The sequence below is a fragment of the Bubalus bubalis genome, chromosome 7, assembly GCF_019923935.1.
Source record: "Bubalus bubalis isolate 160015118507 breed Murrah chromosome 7, NDDB_SH_1, whole genome shotgun sequence".
In the NCBI taxonomy this organism is placed as follows: Eukaryota; Metazoa; Chordata; class Mammalia; order Artiodactyla; family Bovidae; genus Bubalus; species Bubalus bubalis.
In genome coordinates, this window is record NC_059163.1 from 9,039,557 (window position 1) to 9,057,760 (window position 18,204).

General features: G+C 41.9%; 1 protein-coding gene across 4 annotated transcripts in view; it reads left to right on the top strand.

The window, feature by feature from the left end:
* RAB28 (RAB28, member RAS oncogene family) overlaps window positions 1-12,369 on the top strand; it is a 108,458-nt gene extending 96,089 nt beyond the window's left edge. Inside the window, exons 7-8 of one of the 4 annotated variants that reach the window (XM_006075828.3) lie at window positions 110-204; window positions 1,459-2,395. In XM_006075828.3, the coding sequence (XP_006075890.1) occupies window positions 110-199 (90 nt within the window). In that variant the 3' untranslated portion in view covers window positions 200-204; window positions 1,459-2,395. Of the gene's footprint in view, window positions 1-109; window positions 205-1,458; window positions 2,396-12,276 lie in introns of those variants that run through there. The other 3 variants (XM_025289693.2, XM_006075827.3, XM_025289694.2) reach the window with 3 other exon arrangements.
* Window positions 12,370-18,204: the final 5,835 nt, after the last annotated feature.

Genomic DNA, 18,204 nt, shown 5'->3' on the forward strand with positions numbered 1-18,204 from the left:
TTGGTGTTCCCATCTATTTTCAGTCATTGAACACACTTTCCATTTTTTTCTTTCTTTCTTTTTTTCCCCCTTTCTTCTGCATCTTGTTTCTGTTATACGGAATTGACAGCGTATTGTCAGGGCAGAAATAGTGAAGTACTCGGAAGAAGATAACCAACATACCAGCTCTGCTCAGAGCAGAATCTGTTCAGTACAGTAGTGCAGGTATTAATCGATAAACTATTGCAATTTGTGGGAGGAGGGTGGGGAGAACTGATGAATGTTATCTTGTTCTTTATGAATAAAAAATTCAAAGATTTATTGTACATTCTTGGGAATTAATATTGCATAAGTCCTGTTCTGGAACTTTGAAAAATTGATCCTTTGCCAGACTTACGACTTAAGGAATTGGGAACAAATTAAAATAACATTTCATTTACTTTCAAATGTATTTGTCTTTATGGTCATGTTTATTACATGTGCAGTGAAGTGGAGAATTGAAGCAGTTATTTCATTATTCTCTCCTTACTGTTATTCCTGAAATAGCGTAGTAATTGAAAGAGTATTTTTAAAGTTTGCCTTGAATTACCCTTCTTTGTCTGCTTATGTGTGCAGACTTAGTAGGAGTTGAAAACAGTTCAGGATTTGTTTTTCCTTAAATTATTACTTAAAGAAGAATGTTAGGGCATGTCGCTAAATTCATTGTTTAAAATATTCCTTGAAGTTGTGTTAGAGGAAAAGAAGGAAGAGTTAAACGTGTCTTTTGATTTAAATTATTTTAAACACATGAATGTGAGGTAATATAAGTTTCTCATTATTCTATATTTTGTTAGAGTCATTATTCATGACCCAGTAGTGGAGCCATTTGGAAGTAAGTCAGGGATTTAGGAGAAAAGTTTTAAAAATTGGAAAAGTTCTGCTCGAAACATTTCTTATTTATATGTGACTTCTCTTTAACATTTTTATTTCTTCTCACTAACTCACAAATTGATAAACATTTTTAAAAGAGTTATGCCTGAGTATAATAGTATATGGAAATATTAATAAATAATATTTTTTACTTTGAAATGATGAGGCCTTATCTATGAATCAAAACTTGTAATGATTAATTTTAAATCCTTTGCTTTAAATTATAACCGGGGTTTAGTTTTTCATATTGATTTGCCAGTTTTTTATTAGACTTGTGATAACCTCATAGATATCATAAAACCAGAGACGACTAAATTAAAAAATTGCTATTACATCCTTAACAAAACCAACCCCTTCCCCACCACCCCTTAGCCCCCCACACCCCCAAAAAAAGAAAATCCCAGCTTGACATGAGTTGGTTCTGGCTGATTCTTTTAATATCAGCTTCTGCTTCATTTATGATGTCTGTCATCAGGAGTTCACGAAGTTCAGAAAATAAAAATATACTTTAAGGAGCTCTTTCTAAATGTTCTGATGTCCTGATAATAACTCTGTTTTCTTTTATGACAGAGAGTGGTGAAGGCAGATATTGTAAACTACAACCAGGAACCCATGTCAAGAACTGTTAACCCTCCTAGAAGCTCTATGTGTGCAGTTCAGTGAGCACATTTTTCTTTTGTATTGATAGTTCTGACTGCCCTTCGCCTCTTTGTGGGCCCCGAGGACCTCTAGGAACTTGTTTTATCAGTGACCATCTCTGTAGTTCAGTTAACACTTTCCACTCAACTCTCTTCATCATTGCGTGTTGCCTCAGCCTCAGGCAGCTCCTCCGACTGGAAAGAATTCAACTTCGGGACCACACACTTTGAATTCGGCTTGGAAAGCCCATTCTCTGGAATCAGACTGCTCCATTGAGAAAGAATAATGTTGGCTCTCTTATGGCCTCACTTCTTTTTTCTGTGATGTAAATTTTTGTTTAAACAAATATGAAAACTATCCAGGTCTTGATTATCAGCCAGGATTTTGCTGCAGCACAGTTTCATTCTCTTATCTGAACTCAAACCTGGCAAAGTACACTTCAGAGTGCAAACATCCGAACGAGTAATATATTTTATCTACTGATACTTAAGAAAGGATTCTTTTGCTATCTCTTGTGAGTAAAAATATATAAAGCGGTATCTAACTGAAAATGCTTGAAATAAAGCTGTAATAGAAATATTTTCTTCATTATTTTTAAGAAAGAGCCTAACTTGTTTATATTTTAGCTGTAGCTCACAAAGTAGTGAGTATTTGATAGTGTATTTTTATTATTGTATCATGGTCATTATGTCTTGTGTAATACTCTGGTTAGATGGTTTTGTGATTCTGATGCTCCATGCGGACTTGCTCCTACAGCCTGTGTGAGAGTCCTCCCAGAATGAGCTGTGACTGTTGTTGGATCATTGTGGATCAGACTGTACCTGATGGGCAGATATTTTTCTCCTGCAAATAAATTTATTTAAATTACCTTTGGGGGAGAATTTTCTTTCAGCCACATCCCTTTTCGTTACAGAAAAGGTATATTTGGATACAAATCAATGGTTGTGTGAAGTTTAATAAACATTCAGTCACTTAGAGTTGTTAGGACTTTGCCAATGGCTCAGCGGGTAAAGAATCTGGCTGCAACGCAGGAGACACAGGAGACAGGGGTTCAATCTCCGGGCCAGGGAGGATCCCCATGGCAACCCGCTCCAGTGTTCTTGCCTGGAGAATCCCACGGACAGAGGAGTCGCAGAGAGTTGGATATGACTGAGCACACGACCCACGTTCAGTTGGTAGGTAGGTAGAGCTGTTAGGGAGCTTAGTTGAAGGATGAAAATCCAGACCCCAAAGCCTGACGTTCAGGGGCTCCATGTCAGTCGTATCCTGCCCCCTGCCTTTGCTCAGGCTGCTCTTCTGGACACAGCCTCCCGCTGTGCCGGCGGAGTCACGGCCACGCCTGGGTGCTTTGTGACACGCTGCCTTCCTGTCTGCGCTCCACAAGTCCCTCTGCCTGGAATTCCTGCCCCCTCTCTGTCTCCCTCCTGCCATCAGCCTTCAGGCACTGTGAAGGCAGGTGGCTTGGTAACAGTTTTGTTTTTTTGTGCTCGGGCACAGTGCCTGGCATGTGGGTGCTCTGTGTTGGCCACATCGAAACAGGATGAATGCTGCCCCTCTGCAAAACCTCTGCTGTGCTCACAGCTGCGGATTCCACATGAGCACCTCCTGGATGGCCATTACCCCCTTCCTGCCTGGGATCACGGTTATTTGTGTCCTTTGTTTTATTGTTCATAGACCATAAGTTTATTGGAGAACATATCTCTCTTTTGGTCTCACATCGTTCAGGAGTGCCTGTCAGGGCACCTTATTCATAGGAGACCTGCCAGAGGTGTGTGGAGAAATTTTGGCATCTGATTTTACAACTAAAAGATTTTAGAAAGCTTGTTACTTCCATCTTGTGTGGCTAAAGAAACTGAAGTCTGGAAAGAAAAAGGAACTTGACAGAGATGGGGAAGCCCCTAGGGGTTCTGGTGCTGGGCGAGCAGGACTGCTTCTGATTCTTCTTGCTGTCCCAGCCCTCTGGGTAGGGGCTGCTCCAGTATAATCATATTTAAGAAAAAGAAAAGGAACTTGCCAGAAGTCATGGAATCACAGAGGTAGATCCCATAGGAGATCTTCTGTCTCTCAGCTGGGGAGACACTTTTTCAAGAGTGGTTGGAAATTTATGAAATGTAGAAATTGTGGCTGCTGTATTTATTAGGCAGTGAGTTCACTTTTTCCCTAATTTCTGCATTCATTTTATAGCAACTAAGCAATCTTTTAAGCTCTTTTCCAAGGTGGCATGCCCTTCAAGATAGTTCAATTTATCCTTCCTTTCAACATCTAATATATCCCAGTCAGTCTGCTAGGACCTTTAGGAGAATATAAAGTGGGATAAAAGATTTCAACCCTCAGGGACCTTACAATCTGGTACGAGAGATGTTTGTTGTCATTACTACTATTTTAAAGCTACGACTGATTGAAGTCTACTATTGAACTAAACTTGCCCAAGGCTTTACATTCAATAAGGGGTTAGGACATGCCGTTTTGATCATTTCATGTTATTTATATACCTATGTGAAAATTTTGAGGATTTACAAAAGTGAGTTTTTTTTGTTTTTTTTTGTTTTTTTTCAGTCTCATTATTGTAGTACTAAAATGTATGACTTACCACTCATATGTGATGGTACAGGCATCTGGAGGAGACAGAAAAGACAAAAAGATCTGTGATCAGACCAAAATACTTGAGTTGTGTGTTTTAAAGTCAGAGCACTGAATGGGACTGAATGGCCTTCATGGGCTTGCTCTGTCTGGTACACATCCAAGAACTTGTCACAGGAGCTATTTTATTTGCACACCAGTCATGAGAAGGCATATCACAGTTCCTTTCATGCACGTGGGGATGTGGAAGCAGGGAGTAAGTGATTATACCAAGCCCCTCCTCCAGTAAGTGGTAGGGTCAGGACCCACATAAACCATTTCTGAGGTAGGTTGGACCAGGCCGAGTACCAAACTAGGTTACCTTCCATTAGAAAAGATCATGCAGCGGGCCTTCCTGGGGCTTGACTAGGCCTGGGTGTTACGTTGCTCATTTGAAAAGTGGTGATGGCTAACGCTGGTCCACCCACTTTCTCACACTGACCATCTAGACCTGCAAGCAGTGTGTGTCGAGAGAGGCTGATAATCAGTTGCTAAGTCGTGTCCAACTCTGCCACCCCATGGACAGCAGCATGCCAGGCTTCCTTGTATTCCACCAGCTCCTGAAGTTTGCTCTCAAGTTCACGTCCATCGAGTTAGTGATGCCATCTAACCATATTATCCTCTGCCTCCCTCTTCTTTTGCCTTCAATCTCTCCCAGCATCACCGTCTTTTCCAATGAGTTGGCTCTTCATATCAGTGGCCAGAGTATTGGAGCTTCAGCTTTAGCATCAAACCTTCCAATGAATAGTCAAGGTTGATTTCCTTTAGGATTGACTGGTTTGAGGCTAATGGGTATATTTGCCCTCTGATCACTGAGGTGAGGATGGAAAAATGCCTTCCCTGCATTTGATCTCCTTGGTCTTCTGTCTCTCCCCTCTAAGCCTGACCAGTCAGTGAGAGTCGTTTGGCTCAAGGAAAGCAGGCACAGTGAACATGCCATAAAGGACAGGGCCAAAGCAGATTTCTGAATTCCATATTACAATTTTCCCCATACCTCGGGTGTTATTTTTGAAACAGAAACATTGGATTGATGCTTATTTTACTTTGACTGTTACCTCTCCTGTCCACACTTTTTAATTTAAAAAATTACAAGTCTTTCCATCTAGTTTTAGGCACTTTGTCTCCTGAAGACGCATGCTATAAAGTTTCAAACACATTGTGGTCACTTTTGGTGCTTATTGAACTTTTTGAGAACACAAAAGTTTTCAGCCAGAACCGGTCATTGGATGCTGTCTTTCAAGTGCACCCTCTATTATGTGTGGCAAACCACTCTGGAGTGGTTTTTGGAGTGGCCCAGAGAACCCCTCCTGTGACTGCTTTATTATTCCAGGAGGAGGTAAGCCAGGGCCCTTTAAAGTTGATCACTGAAACAATGTGATGGGGCATAATAATGTGTGTGTGTCGTTTAAAAATAGAAAAGTTTTCTGGCCATAACCCATGCTGGTGATTGCTGCAGTGCTGGACATCCTGAGAAAACGCTCGCAGGATTCAGAGGAAATGGAAATGCAGACCCACGGAGCATCGAGGCCGACATCTGTTGGCCTCCTCCCCAGCATCGCGTCGCCACTTCTCCCAGCAACAGTCGTCTCCCTGGTGGAGCCCTCCTCCATTTTCAGCTCCGAGGGCTCTTGGGAGTACATTCTCATTGGCTTAACCCCATTAGGATATTCATTTCTCTTGGCCTCAGTGTTGGCTAAGAAGTGAGTGGTTAATTCCATCAGAGCTAATGAAACCGGAGAGGACTTTGCTGAAGTTTCTGAAAAAGAGAAACAAGAAAGCTTTCATTGCCTGAAGTTTGCAGAGGACGCTCTGCCCGCTGGGCTTGAATGAGAAAGCGGTAGCCGCTGAGCAGCGCTCCGTCTGGAAGATCCAAAGGGTAACCCTGCCCAAGTACAGGGTTGACGCTGAGGGAGCGAGGTGAGAGGTGGGGAGAACCCCTGTCCCCGACACTGGGCTCCAGGTCATGCCATGCCATGAATCGTTTCCTTTATCCTTCTTGGGGCAGTGTTAGTTCATTTTTTCTGTTACTTCTTACATAAAAGTGTTAGGTAGTTAGAATAGGAAACTGGAGTCCAAAATGGCGGTGGCTAAAAGACAAGGAAGGGAAAAGCCCGCGAAAATAGAACAAAGGAAGGTCAAAGGAAGGTCCGAGGACAGGAGTGAGGACCTCAGGTAGAACAAACAGCACTCCTGGCTAGCCCAATTTACATAGGGCAGGCCCAGGGGAGGAAAAAACAGAAGGGGCAAAGGGCCAGGGGTCTCTCTCCCCCGCGTGCGTGCTCTCTCTCTCCTCTTTGCATCTTTTGGGTTGGCATGCCCCCATGCCTCAAGGATGTATTTTCCTTTATTTTCTAAATAAAACTGAGGGAGCTATAGCACTGTCCCAGAGCTTTGACGCGCCGAGGGCTTTATTATCCCTCGCTTCAAATTTTTGTTGAGATGAGACACAACCAAGGAGAATACACTTGCTTGACAAAAGCAACAAAGATGAACATGATCTGTGTTTGGTCCTTAAGATCTTCCTCTAGGCACATGTATAACTCATCAAAATGTAATTAGACTGTTAAATGCTTCCATAATACTTAATACATAGGAAGGTATGGCTTGCTGCTGCTGCTGCTGCTGCTGCTGCTGCTGCTAAGTTGCTTCAGTTGTGTCTGACTCTGTGCAGCCCCATAAATGGCAGCCCACCAGGCTCCCCCGTCCCTGGGATTCTCCAGGCAAGAACACTGGAGTGGGTTGCCATTTCCTTCTCCAATGAATGAAAGTGATAACTGAAAGTGAAGACTCTGAGTCGTGTCCGACTCTTAGCAACCCCATGGACTGCAGCCTACCAGGCTCCTCCATCTATGGGATTTTCCAGGCAAGAGTACTGGAGTGGGTTGCCATTGCCTTCTCCGAGGTATAGCTTAGTGAGTGAAAAAATGGATTTCAGATAACAGGACTCAGGTCAACAATATAACTGCCTCTTAAAAGATTGAATCATGTAATCTTTTTCAGTTCAGTTCAGTTGCTCAGTCGTGTCCAACTCTTTGCGACCCCATGAACCGCAGCACGCCAGGCCTCCCTGTCCATCACCAACTCCAGAAGCCTACCCAAACTCATGTCTATTGAGTCGGTGATGCCATCCAATCATCTCATCCTCTGCCGTCCCCTTCTCCTCCAGCCTTCAATCATTCCCAGCATCAGGTACCCTTTTCAAATGAGTCAGCTCTTCGCATCAAGTGGCCAAAGTACTGGAGCTTTAGCTTCAACATCAGTCCTCCCAATGAACACTCAGGACTGATCTCCTTTTTACTAATTTTTATTGCAATAGAGTTGCTTTACGATGTTGTGTTGCTCTCCTCTGTACAGCAAAGTGAATCAGCTGTCTGTATACATATATCTCCTTGTTTCTGGATTTCCTTCCCATTCAGGCCTCCACAGAGCATTGAGCAGATAGAGTTCCCTGTGCTGTACAGTAGGTTCTCATTAGTTATCTGTTTTATACACAGCAGTGTGTATATGTCAGTCCCAATCTCCAAATTCATCCCACCCTTCCTTCCCCCCCTTGGTGTCCATACATTGACTCATGTAATCTTAGGCTATGTCAATACAGAAAGAGGCTCTGTTCTCTGAGTTGGTTTGTGTGAATCAGCTGAAGAATATTGATTCAGTTAAGTCTAGGGTGGAATTTGAGGCTCTGCATCTGTAACAAGCTGGTAAGTGATCCTAGTGCTGATGCTGGCTTTTGGATTGCACTTTGAATTGCAAGAGATTAGAGCCTGCCTGCATTATTTGTTTTCCTCTTATGAGTGCTCCTCTTTTCAGATGTGTGCATGCTCAGTTGTGTCTGACTCTTTGCAACCCCATGGACTGTAGCCCGCCAGGCTCCTCTGTCCACGGAATTTTCCAGGCAAGAATACTAGAGTGGGTTGCCATTTCCTTCTCCAGGGGCTCTTTCCAACCCAGGGATAGAACCCATGTCTCCTGCATCATCTTGCATTGATTGGCAGGCAGATTCTTTACCACTGCACCACCTGGGAAGCCCCTCTTTAAGAAGGTGCTTTCTGATTATGGTGTCCTAAGAAACGGTGTCCTAAGAAACAGATGAAGACAGACAGTGGGCGCTTAACATGGAAAAGAGAAGGCCTCAGAGTCTCTGATGATGGTTTCCAAACTGATGAAAGTACTGCTTTAGAAAAAGGTTCAACTTCCAATATGGAACCTATAGAACTCTAGATATAGGATAGGTAGATAGAAGCTATAGAAAGGATTTTGATCCAGTCCAAGAAAGAACCTTGCAAACATCCGTTTTATGCATTATGAAATGTTGTGTCATATTGAAGGGCTGCAAATGCATATGGCATCAGGGGCTAGGAGGTAAATAATACAAAGCAGTTAAGAATAGAAGACAGCAGGGAGTGGGCTGCAATTTGGAGAGCATGTACCTGTCTCAGTTCAATTCAGTTCAGTTGTTCAGTCATGTCAAACTCTTTGTCACCCCATGAATCGCATCACGCCAGGCCTCCCTGTCCATCACCAACTCCCGGAGTTCAGCCACCCCAATCCCATTTTTAAAGTTACATTGGCAAAATAAAACCTGTGTATGGATAAGGCCACTGCCAGTGGGTATAGAATCATTGGGCCAACTAGAAAAAAATCTTCCTTTCTCACACCACTTTATTTCTGTCTTTTAGAAGACTGTCACACTGTTTTGTTAGAACAGATCACTTTATTATCCTGGAAAATGGGTGAATCTACAAGACCTGTGATGTGAATGGCAGCCCTATTGATGGGGGGATTCAGCCCTTGGGATCACACCCTCAGTGTCTGGATGTGAAGCCGATGAAACTGGGAGAGAAAATTACTTGTCAAGGTCTTTCAGAGAACAGAAGCGGTGTTCAGGCGCTAGGGACTGAGATGCCTAGGGACATAGTCTCTGCCCTCAGCTTAGCAGGGCACCTCCCTGGTCTCAGGGGAGGGTCCATCGTGGTAAATGGTGGACAGGGTGCTGAGAGCAGCTCCGTTCCTCCAGGCAGGCCGGGGTGACAGGGTGGTCAGACAGATTGCACAGGGAAGAGATGCTCAGCCTCATGGCCTTGAGGGAGACAACTCTATCAGCACCTCCATCCCTGGGAAGCCGGCCTTTCAGTGGAGCAGGGCCTTGGGGCTGAACTCGGAACCACATTCATCCCATCCTGCCTGGCCCTTCATTTCATCAGTTTGCCATATTGGAGAGCCGGAAATGAGAGGAAAGGCTCTTTGCTTTAAAACCCTGCTTCCAAGTGGGTTGGAAGCACTGAATGTTCTTAGGCCTCTGACACTGTAGATTGAAGCAGACACAGGGCTGGTGATGAGGGTGAGGGAGGCGTTTATTGTTGCTGCTGTGGACACACTGGCTTGGTGAGCCACTCTCACCTCAGCCTTGCCAGCCGGCCTCCTTCATCCTTCCTTAACCTGCATCCACAGGTTGCATGTAGATAGGACACCTGGACACGGTGTCTCGTGGGTATCCTTTTCCACCGCTGCCTTCATTCCCCGATCCAGGAATGTTCCAAAAGCCTGCTGAACTTTGACTCATGGGTTTGAATCAAGTCACTCTTGTTCCAAACTCCCCATGGCTCCTCATGACCTTTTCCATCAAAGGAAAATGACTTCCTCAGCTAGATACTCAGAATCCTCTCACAGCTTCCCTGTCCTTCCTTCTGAGACATCTGTTCATCTTCAACCCTGGTAACCGACTTTGTTCTGTTACAGCAAGTGGTTGCTCACTGCTGTGGCTCCACTGGGATTTCCTGTAGGGAAAGAGTTATAAACCCTAGCAGAGGCAAGTTAGAAAATGTGCTGCTTCTCTCGGCTCAGAAACCCACTGGCTGTAAGACTGGTCAAACTGCTTAACGTCTCTGAGCTGGTTCGTGGGGCTCCTTTGTGAGTAGTTATATGTCTGTGTTATCGTCACTCTGGCTTATAAAGAATGCAGTGCAGATACACCGAGCCCTTTATAAACATCTCTTCCTTTGATGGATGGGTTACTCAGCCTTCAAGACGGCCCCCATGATCTTTGCCATCAATTTGCCAGCCCCTGGATGCGGTTGAACCCTCTGGCTTTATCTGACTGCAACTTTGGCAGATACCTCCAGCTAGAAGCACCCAGCCGAGGTCCCCCCAAATTCCTGGTCTGCAGAAACTGTGAGATAATAAATCATTATTGTTGTTTTAAGCCATTAAGTCTTGGAGTAGTTTGCTTTATAGTAATAGGTGACTAATACCATGGGTACTTGTGTTACCTTTGATAGACAGGGAAACTGAGGCTCAGGGCAGTTTAATATCCTAAGGTGGTATACCTGGGGAGTTATGGAACAGCGATCCAAACCCAGGTCTGCCTGGCTCAGCAGCCTGACTTCTTAGCCATCATGTTGTCCCCCTCAGTTAGTATTACACCATCCCTGTGCCCCGTTCATAGTAGTGCTTATTAAACAGTTTCAAGTGAATGAACAAACTGTTTTCATGACTGAATATATAAAGGAATTACATGAATGTATATTCACGGAGAGGAGCCTGATAAAGAATGAATGAATATTTGCAATCTCTATTAAATCAAGTAGGAATTAGCCTAGTTTCTTCAAACGTTTTAATCTCCAAATGAAAATAGCTCTATCATTCGTTCTTACTGTAGAAGCACTATAAGATACTTATTGCAGAGAAAAATAAATTAAAATCACCCCCACCCTGCTCATTATTGTTGACATTTTGATGAAAAATAATCTTCCAAATATGCATGAATACACATGTCCAGGAGCTATATTTAAAATGCATTATATTAAATAACTCACTTTGAAATTTGCTTTTCTCAATAAAAGTGATAACAGACATTTTCCAAATTCATAAACAAATGCACATCGTCATTTTTAATGGCTTCAGAGTTTTCAAGTGTAGAAAAGAAGAAAATGGAACTTGTTCAGTTGTGTCTGATTCTTTGCAACCCTATGTACTGTAGCCCACCAGGCTTCTCTGTCCATGGGATTTCCCAGGCAAGAATACTGAAGTGGGTAGCCATTCTCTTCTCCAGGGGATCTTCCCAACCTAGGGGTTAAACCCAGGTCTCCCACGTTGCAGGCAGATTCTTTACCATCTGAGCCACCAGGGAAGCCTTAATAATAGTGAAAACATGGGGTAGGGGAAATAGCCATAGATTGTGGATATTAGACTAGATTATCTAGTCCTTCTGCAATCTATGGGCATTTTCCCCCAAAATTTTCACTATTTTTATAATGTATGCTTTGTCGAACATCCTTTTCTATGTTTTCCTTTATATATTTATCCTTGAGATAAATTCCTAGAAGTAGAATAGCTGGTTCAAAGGGTAGTTTGAAAGTATTTTATGTATATTTTTTAAAAATTTGCAAGCCGCACTTCAGAAATATTGTACAACTTATTCTGCTGATGGCGACTGAAAGTGTTCACTTCCCCATGACCTTGGCAATGACCCTCATGACCCTCATGCAGGTGTAGGGACTTCGCTGACCTGTTCAGCCCTCTGCCTGGCCCTGGTGTGGACCGATTTTCACCAACAACCTTGAACCAAGGCAGATGTGGTATCTCTGTGGTTGTGAAGACTCGTCCTACAGGGATGTTTTCCTGGTGCCTCTATTTTGGTCTTAACATATTTCAGTCACGTCACATGGTTTCTTATATGCCCAGTAAATAGCCTTAGAAATCTTGAGTTCACCATCGTTTATTCTAACTTGAATAAAGTCACAGCACACAAGTGGCTTATTAAAACAAAATAACCCACCTTCCATAAAAGGAGCCTTTGTTTTCCTTATTTTTCTCTCCCTTCCTCTGTCTGAAGCCTCATGCCTTCCCCCTGCAACTCCCTCCACCCTCCTAGCCCCTAGCCAAGCAGCAGTTACCAAGCCGTCTTGTGCCTTTTGCTCAGACATGGACGTGAACCCTCCAGCTTTCCATCTGACTGCAGCTACACCGGAGGCCCTGAGCTAGAAGCACCAGCTCTGAGCTCATGGCACCCCCCAGGCCACCCAGGATTCTAAGGCCAAGATCCCTGTTGTTTGTATCTCCCTGGCGCCTGGCGCTGAAGAAGCACTCAATAAAGGTTTATTGAATGAATGAAACCTATCTCTGTTGTAGGTTGTCATGAGCAACGAAACAACCCAGGGGATGAGCTGGGATGAGCTCTGTCCTGGAGACTGCCGACCCAGAGGCTGACTTTATCTCTGCAACCGACCGGCTGTGTGACCATGGGCTTATTCCTCTCCTCTGTCAGGCTCCGTTTCTTTATTCTGAAGTTAATTTGTTAGATGCGATCAGTGGTTTCCAAACCTGTTGTCATCAGAGTCACCTGGAAGGCTTTTAAAAAAAAAAATACTGATTTGGGGGCTCCACCCACCCCCCTCACCCAATGCAGAGTCCTGGAGGAGAAAATGGCAACCCATTCCAGTAATCTTGCTTGGAAAATCCCATGGACAGAGGACCCTGGTAGGCTACAGTCCATGGGGTCGCAACAAGCAACTGAGCATGGACACACACTTCCCTCTGTGTATCTGCTTCTCCCTTATGTGACCAAGAACATGTTGCCAGCTTTGAGGCTTCTGTTTGCAGATCTGTAAAATGGGGATGATAACCACGGAAAGTGCCCTGACAACTAACTCCATGGGGCTGAAAAGAGATTCTAATTATGGAGGGGGGGATGGACCTCAAAAACTTATAAGAATGCCAAACATGTGCATAAACTATTGGCCTCTTCTGTCTGCTTTTCTCAGTGTGACTTGGGGTCTGGTTTTGGATAGCCAAACCTGGGGCTTCCGTAGTGGCTCAGATGGTAAAAGAATTTGCGTGCTACGCAGGAGACCCAGGTTTGATCCCTGGGTTGGGAAGATGCCCTGGAGAAGGAAATGGAAACCCATTCCAGTATTCTTGCCTGGGAAATACCATGGACAGAGAAGCCTGCTGGGCTACAGTCCATGGGGTTGCAAAGAGTTGGACATGACTTACCAACTAAACAACAATAAAAACCCCCATGTTAGGTAATGCCTTGCTGAGGCCCCTGTTTTTTTTTTTTTTTTTTTTTTTTTTTTTTTTTTAAATTTTATTTTATTTTTAAACTTTACATAACTGTATTAGATTTGCCAAATATCAAAATGAATCCGCCACAGGTTTACATGTGTTCCCCATCCTGAACCCTCCTCCCTCCTCCCTCCCCATTCCATCCCTCTGGGTCGTCCCAGTGCACCAGCCCCAAGCATCCAGTATCGTGCATCGGACCTGGACTGGCAACTCATTTCATACATGATATTTTACATGTTTCAATGCCATTCTCCCAAATCTTCCCACCCTCTCCCTCTCCCACAGAGTCCATAAGACTGTTCTATACATCAGTGTCTCTTTTGCTGTCTCGTACACAGGGTTATTGTTACCATCTTTCTAAATTCCATATATATGCGTTAGTATACTGTATTGGTGTTTTTCTTTCTGGCTTACTTCACTCTGTATAATAGGCTCCAGTTTCATCCACCTCATTAGAACTGATTCAAATGTATTCTTTTTAATGGCTGAATAATACTCCATTGTGTATATGTACCACAGCTTGCTTATCCATTCATCTGCTGATGGACATCTAGGTTGCTTCCATGTCCTGGCTATTATAAACAGTGCTGCGATGAACATTGGGGTACTCGTGTCTCTTTCCCTTCTGGTTTTCTCAGTGTGTATGCCCAGCAGTGGGATTGCTGGATCATAAGGCATGTCTATTTCCAGTTTTTTAAGGAATCTCCACACTGTTCTCCATAGTGGCTGTACTAGTTTGCATTCCCACCAACAGTGTAAGAGGGTTCCCTTTTCTCCACACCCTCTCCAGCATTTATTACTTGTAGACTTTTGGATCGCAGCCATTCTGACTGGTGTGAAATGGTACCTCATAGTGGTTTTGATTTGCATTTCTCTGATAATGAGTGATGTTGAGCATCTTTTCATGTGTTTGTTAGCCATCTGTATGTCTTCTTTGGAGAAATGTCTATTTAGTTCTTTGGCCCATTTTTTGATTGGGTCATTTATTTTTCTGGAGTTGAGCTGTAGGAGTTGCTTGTATATTCTCGAGATTAGTTGTTTGTCAGTTGCTTCATTTGCTATTATCTTCTCCCATTCTGAAGGCTGTCTTTTCACCTTGCTAATAGTTTCCTTTGATGTGCAGAAGCTTTTAAGGTTAATTAGGTCCCATTTGTTTATTTTTGCTTTTATTTCCAATATTCTGGGAGGTGGGTCATAGAGGATCCTGCTGTGATGTATGTCAGAGAGTGTTTTGCCTATGTTCTCCTCTAGGAGTTTTATAGTTTCTGGTCTTATGTTTAGATCTTTAATCCATTTTGAGTTTATTTTTGTGTATGGTGTTAGAAAGTGTTCTAGTTTCATTCTTTTACAAGTGGTTGACCAGAGTTCCCAGCACCACTTGTTAAAGAGATTGTCTTTAATCCATTGTATATTCTTGCCTCCTTTGTCGAAGATAAGGTGTCCATATGTGCGTGGATTTATCTCTGGGCTTTCTATTTTGTTCCATTGATCTATATTTCTGTCTTTGTGCCAGTACCATACTGTCTTGATAACTGTGGCTTTGTAGTAGAGCCTGAAGTCAGGTAGGTTGATTCCTCCCGTTCCATTCTTCTTTCTCAAGATCACTTTGGCTATTCGAGGTTTTTTGTTTTTCCATACAAATTGTGAAATTATTTGTTCTAGCTCTGTGAAGAATGCTGTTGGTAGCTTGATAGGGATTGCATTGAATCTATAGATTGCTTTGGGTAGTATACTCATTTTCACTACATTGATTCTTCCAATCCATGAACATGGTATATTTCTCCATCTGTTAGTGTCCTCTTTGATTTCTTTCACCAGTGTTTTATAGTTTTCTATATATAGGTCTTTAGTTTCTTTAGGTAGATATATTCCTAAGTATTTTATTCTTTCCGTTGCAATGGTGAATGGAATTGTTTCCTTAATTTCTCTTTCTGTTTTCTCATTATTAGTGTATAGGAATGCAAGGGATTTCTGTGTGTTGATTTTATATCCTGCAACTTTACTATAGTCATTGATTAGTTCTAGTAATTTTCTGGTGGAGTCTTTAGGGTTTTCTATGTAGAGGATCATGTCATCTGCAAACAGTGAGAGCTTTACTTCTTCTTTTCCAATTTGGATTCCTTTTATTTCTTTTTCTGCTCTGATTGCTGTGGCCAAAACTTCCAAAACTATGTTGAATAGTAATGGTGAAAGTGGGCACCCTTGTCTTGTTCCTGACTTTAGAGGAAATGCTTTCAATTTTTCACCATTGAGGATAATGTTTGCTGTGGGTTTGTCATATATAGCTTTGATTATGTTGAGGTATGTTCCTTCTATTCCTGCTTTCTGGAGAGTTTTTATCATAAATGGATGTTGAATTTTGTCAAAGGCTTTCTCTGCATCTATTGAGATAATCATATGGTTTTTATTTTTCAATTTGTTAATGTGGTGTATTACATTGATTGATTTGCGGATATTGAAGAATCCTTGCATCCCTGGGATAAAGCCCACTTGGTCATGGTGTATGATCTTTTTAATGTGTTGTTGGATTCTGATTGCTAGAATTTTGTTAAGGATTTTTGCATCTATGTTCATCAGTGATATTGGCCTGTAGTTTTCTTTTTTTGTGGGATCTTTGTCAGGTTTTGGTATTAGGGTGATGGTGGCCTCATAGAATGAGTTTGGAAGTTTACCATCCTCTGCAATTTTCTGGAAGAGTTTGAGCAGGATAGGTGTTAGCTCTTCTCTAAATTTTTGGTAGAATTCAGCTGTGAAGCCGTCTGGACCTGGGCTTTTGTTTGCTGGAAGATTTTTGATTACAGTTTCAATTTCCGTGCTTGTGATGGGTCTGTTAAGATTTTCTATTTCTTCCTGATCGAGTTTTGGAAAGTTGTACTTTTCTAAGAATTTGTCCATTTCTTCCTCGTTGTCCATTTTATTGGCATATAATTGTTGATAGTAGTCTCTTATGATCCTTTGTATTTCTGTGTTGTCTGTTGTGATCTCTCCATTTTCATTTCTAATTTTATTGATTTGATTTTTCTCCCTTTGTTTCTTGATGAGTCTGGCTAATGGTTTGTCAATTTTATTTATCCTTTCAAAGAACCAGCTTTTGGTTTTGTTGATTTTTGCTATGGTCTCTTTTGTTTCTTTTGCATTTATTTCTGCTCTAATTTTTAAGATTTCTTTCCTTCTACTAACCCTGGGGTTCTTCATTTCTTCCTTTTCTAGTTGCTTTAGGTGTAGAGTTAGGTCATTTATTTGACTTTTTTCTTGTTTCTTGAGGTGTGCCTGTATTGCTATGAACTTTCCCCTTAGGACTGCTTTTACCGTGTCCCACAGGTTTTGGGTTGTTGTGTTTTCATTTTCATTCGTTTCTATGCAAATTTTGATTTCTTTTTTGATTTCTTCTGTGATTTGTTGGTTATTCAGCAGCGTGTTGTTCAGCCTCCATATGTTGGATTTTTTAATAGTTTTTCTCCTGTAATTGAGATCTAATCTTACTGCATTGTGGTCAGAAAAGATGCTTGGAATGATTTCTATTTTTTTGAATTTACCAAGGCTAGCTTTATGGCCCAGGATGTGATCTATCCTGGAGAAGGTTCCATGTGCGCTTGAGAAGAAGGTGAAATTCATTGTTTTGGGATGAAATGTCCTATAGATATCAATTAGGTCTAACTGGTCTATTGTATCGTTTAAAGTTTGTGTTTCCTTGTTAATTTTCTGTTTAGTTGATCTATCCATAGGTGTGAGTGGGGTATTAAAGTCTCCCACTATTATTGTGTTATTGTTAATTTCTTCTTTCATACTTGTTAGCATTTGTCTTACATATTGCGGTGCTCCCGTGTTGGGTGCATATATATTTATAATTGTTATATCTTCTTCTTGGATTGATCCTTTGATCATTATGTAGTGACCATCTTTGTCTCTTTTCACAGTCTTTGTTTTAAAGTCTATTTTATCTGATATGAGTATTGCTACTCCTGCTTTCTTTTGGTCCCTATTCGCATGGAAAATCTTTTTCCAGCCCTTCACTTTCAGTCTGTATGTGTCCCCTGTTTTGAGGTGGGTCTCTTGTAGACAACATATGCAGGGGTCTTGTTTTTGTATCCATTCAGCCAGTCTTTGTCTTTTGGTTGGGGCATTCAACCCATTTACATTTAAGGTAATTACTGATAAGTATGATCCCGTTGCCATTTACTTTATTGTTTTGGGTTCGAATTTATACACAATTTTTGTGTTTCCTGTCTAGAGAATATCCTTTAGTATTTGTTGGAGAGCTGGTTTGGTGGTGCAGAATTCTCTCAGCTTTTGCTTGTCTGAAAAGCTTTTGATTTCTCCTTCATACTTGAATGAGATCCTTGCTGGGTACAATAATCTGGGCTGTAGGTTATTTTCTTTCATCATTTTAAGTATGTCTTGCCATTCCCTCCTGGCTTGAAGAGTTTCTATTGAAAGATCAGCTGTTATCCTTATGGGAATTCCCTTGTGTGTTATTTGTTGTTTTTCCCTTGCTGCTTTTAATATTTGTTCTTTGTGTTTGATCTTTGTTAATTTGATTACTATGTGTCTTGGGGTGTTTCGCCTTGGGTTTATCCTGTTTGGGACTCTCTGGGTTTCTTGGACTTGGGTGATTATTTCCTTCCCCATTTTAGGGAAGTTTTCAACTATTATCTCCTCAAGTATTTTCTCATGGTCTTTCTTTTTGTCTTCTTCTTCTGGGACCCCTATGATTCGAATGTTGTAGCGTTTAATATTGTCCTGGAGGTCTCTGAGATTGTCCTCATTTCTTTTAATTCGTTTTTCTTTTATCCTCTCTGATTCATTTATTTCTACCATTCTATCTTCTAATTCACTAATCCTATCTTCTGCCTCTGTTATTCTACTATTTGTTGCCTCCAGAGTGTTTTTAATTTCACTTATTGCATTATTCATTATATATTGACTCTTTTTTATTTCTTCTAAGTCCTTGTTAAACCTTTCTTGCATCTTCTCAATCCTTGCCTCCAGGCT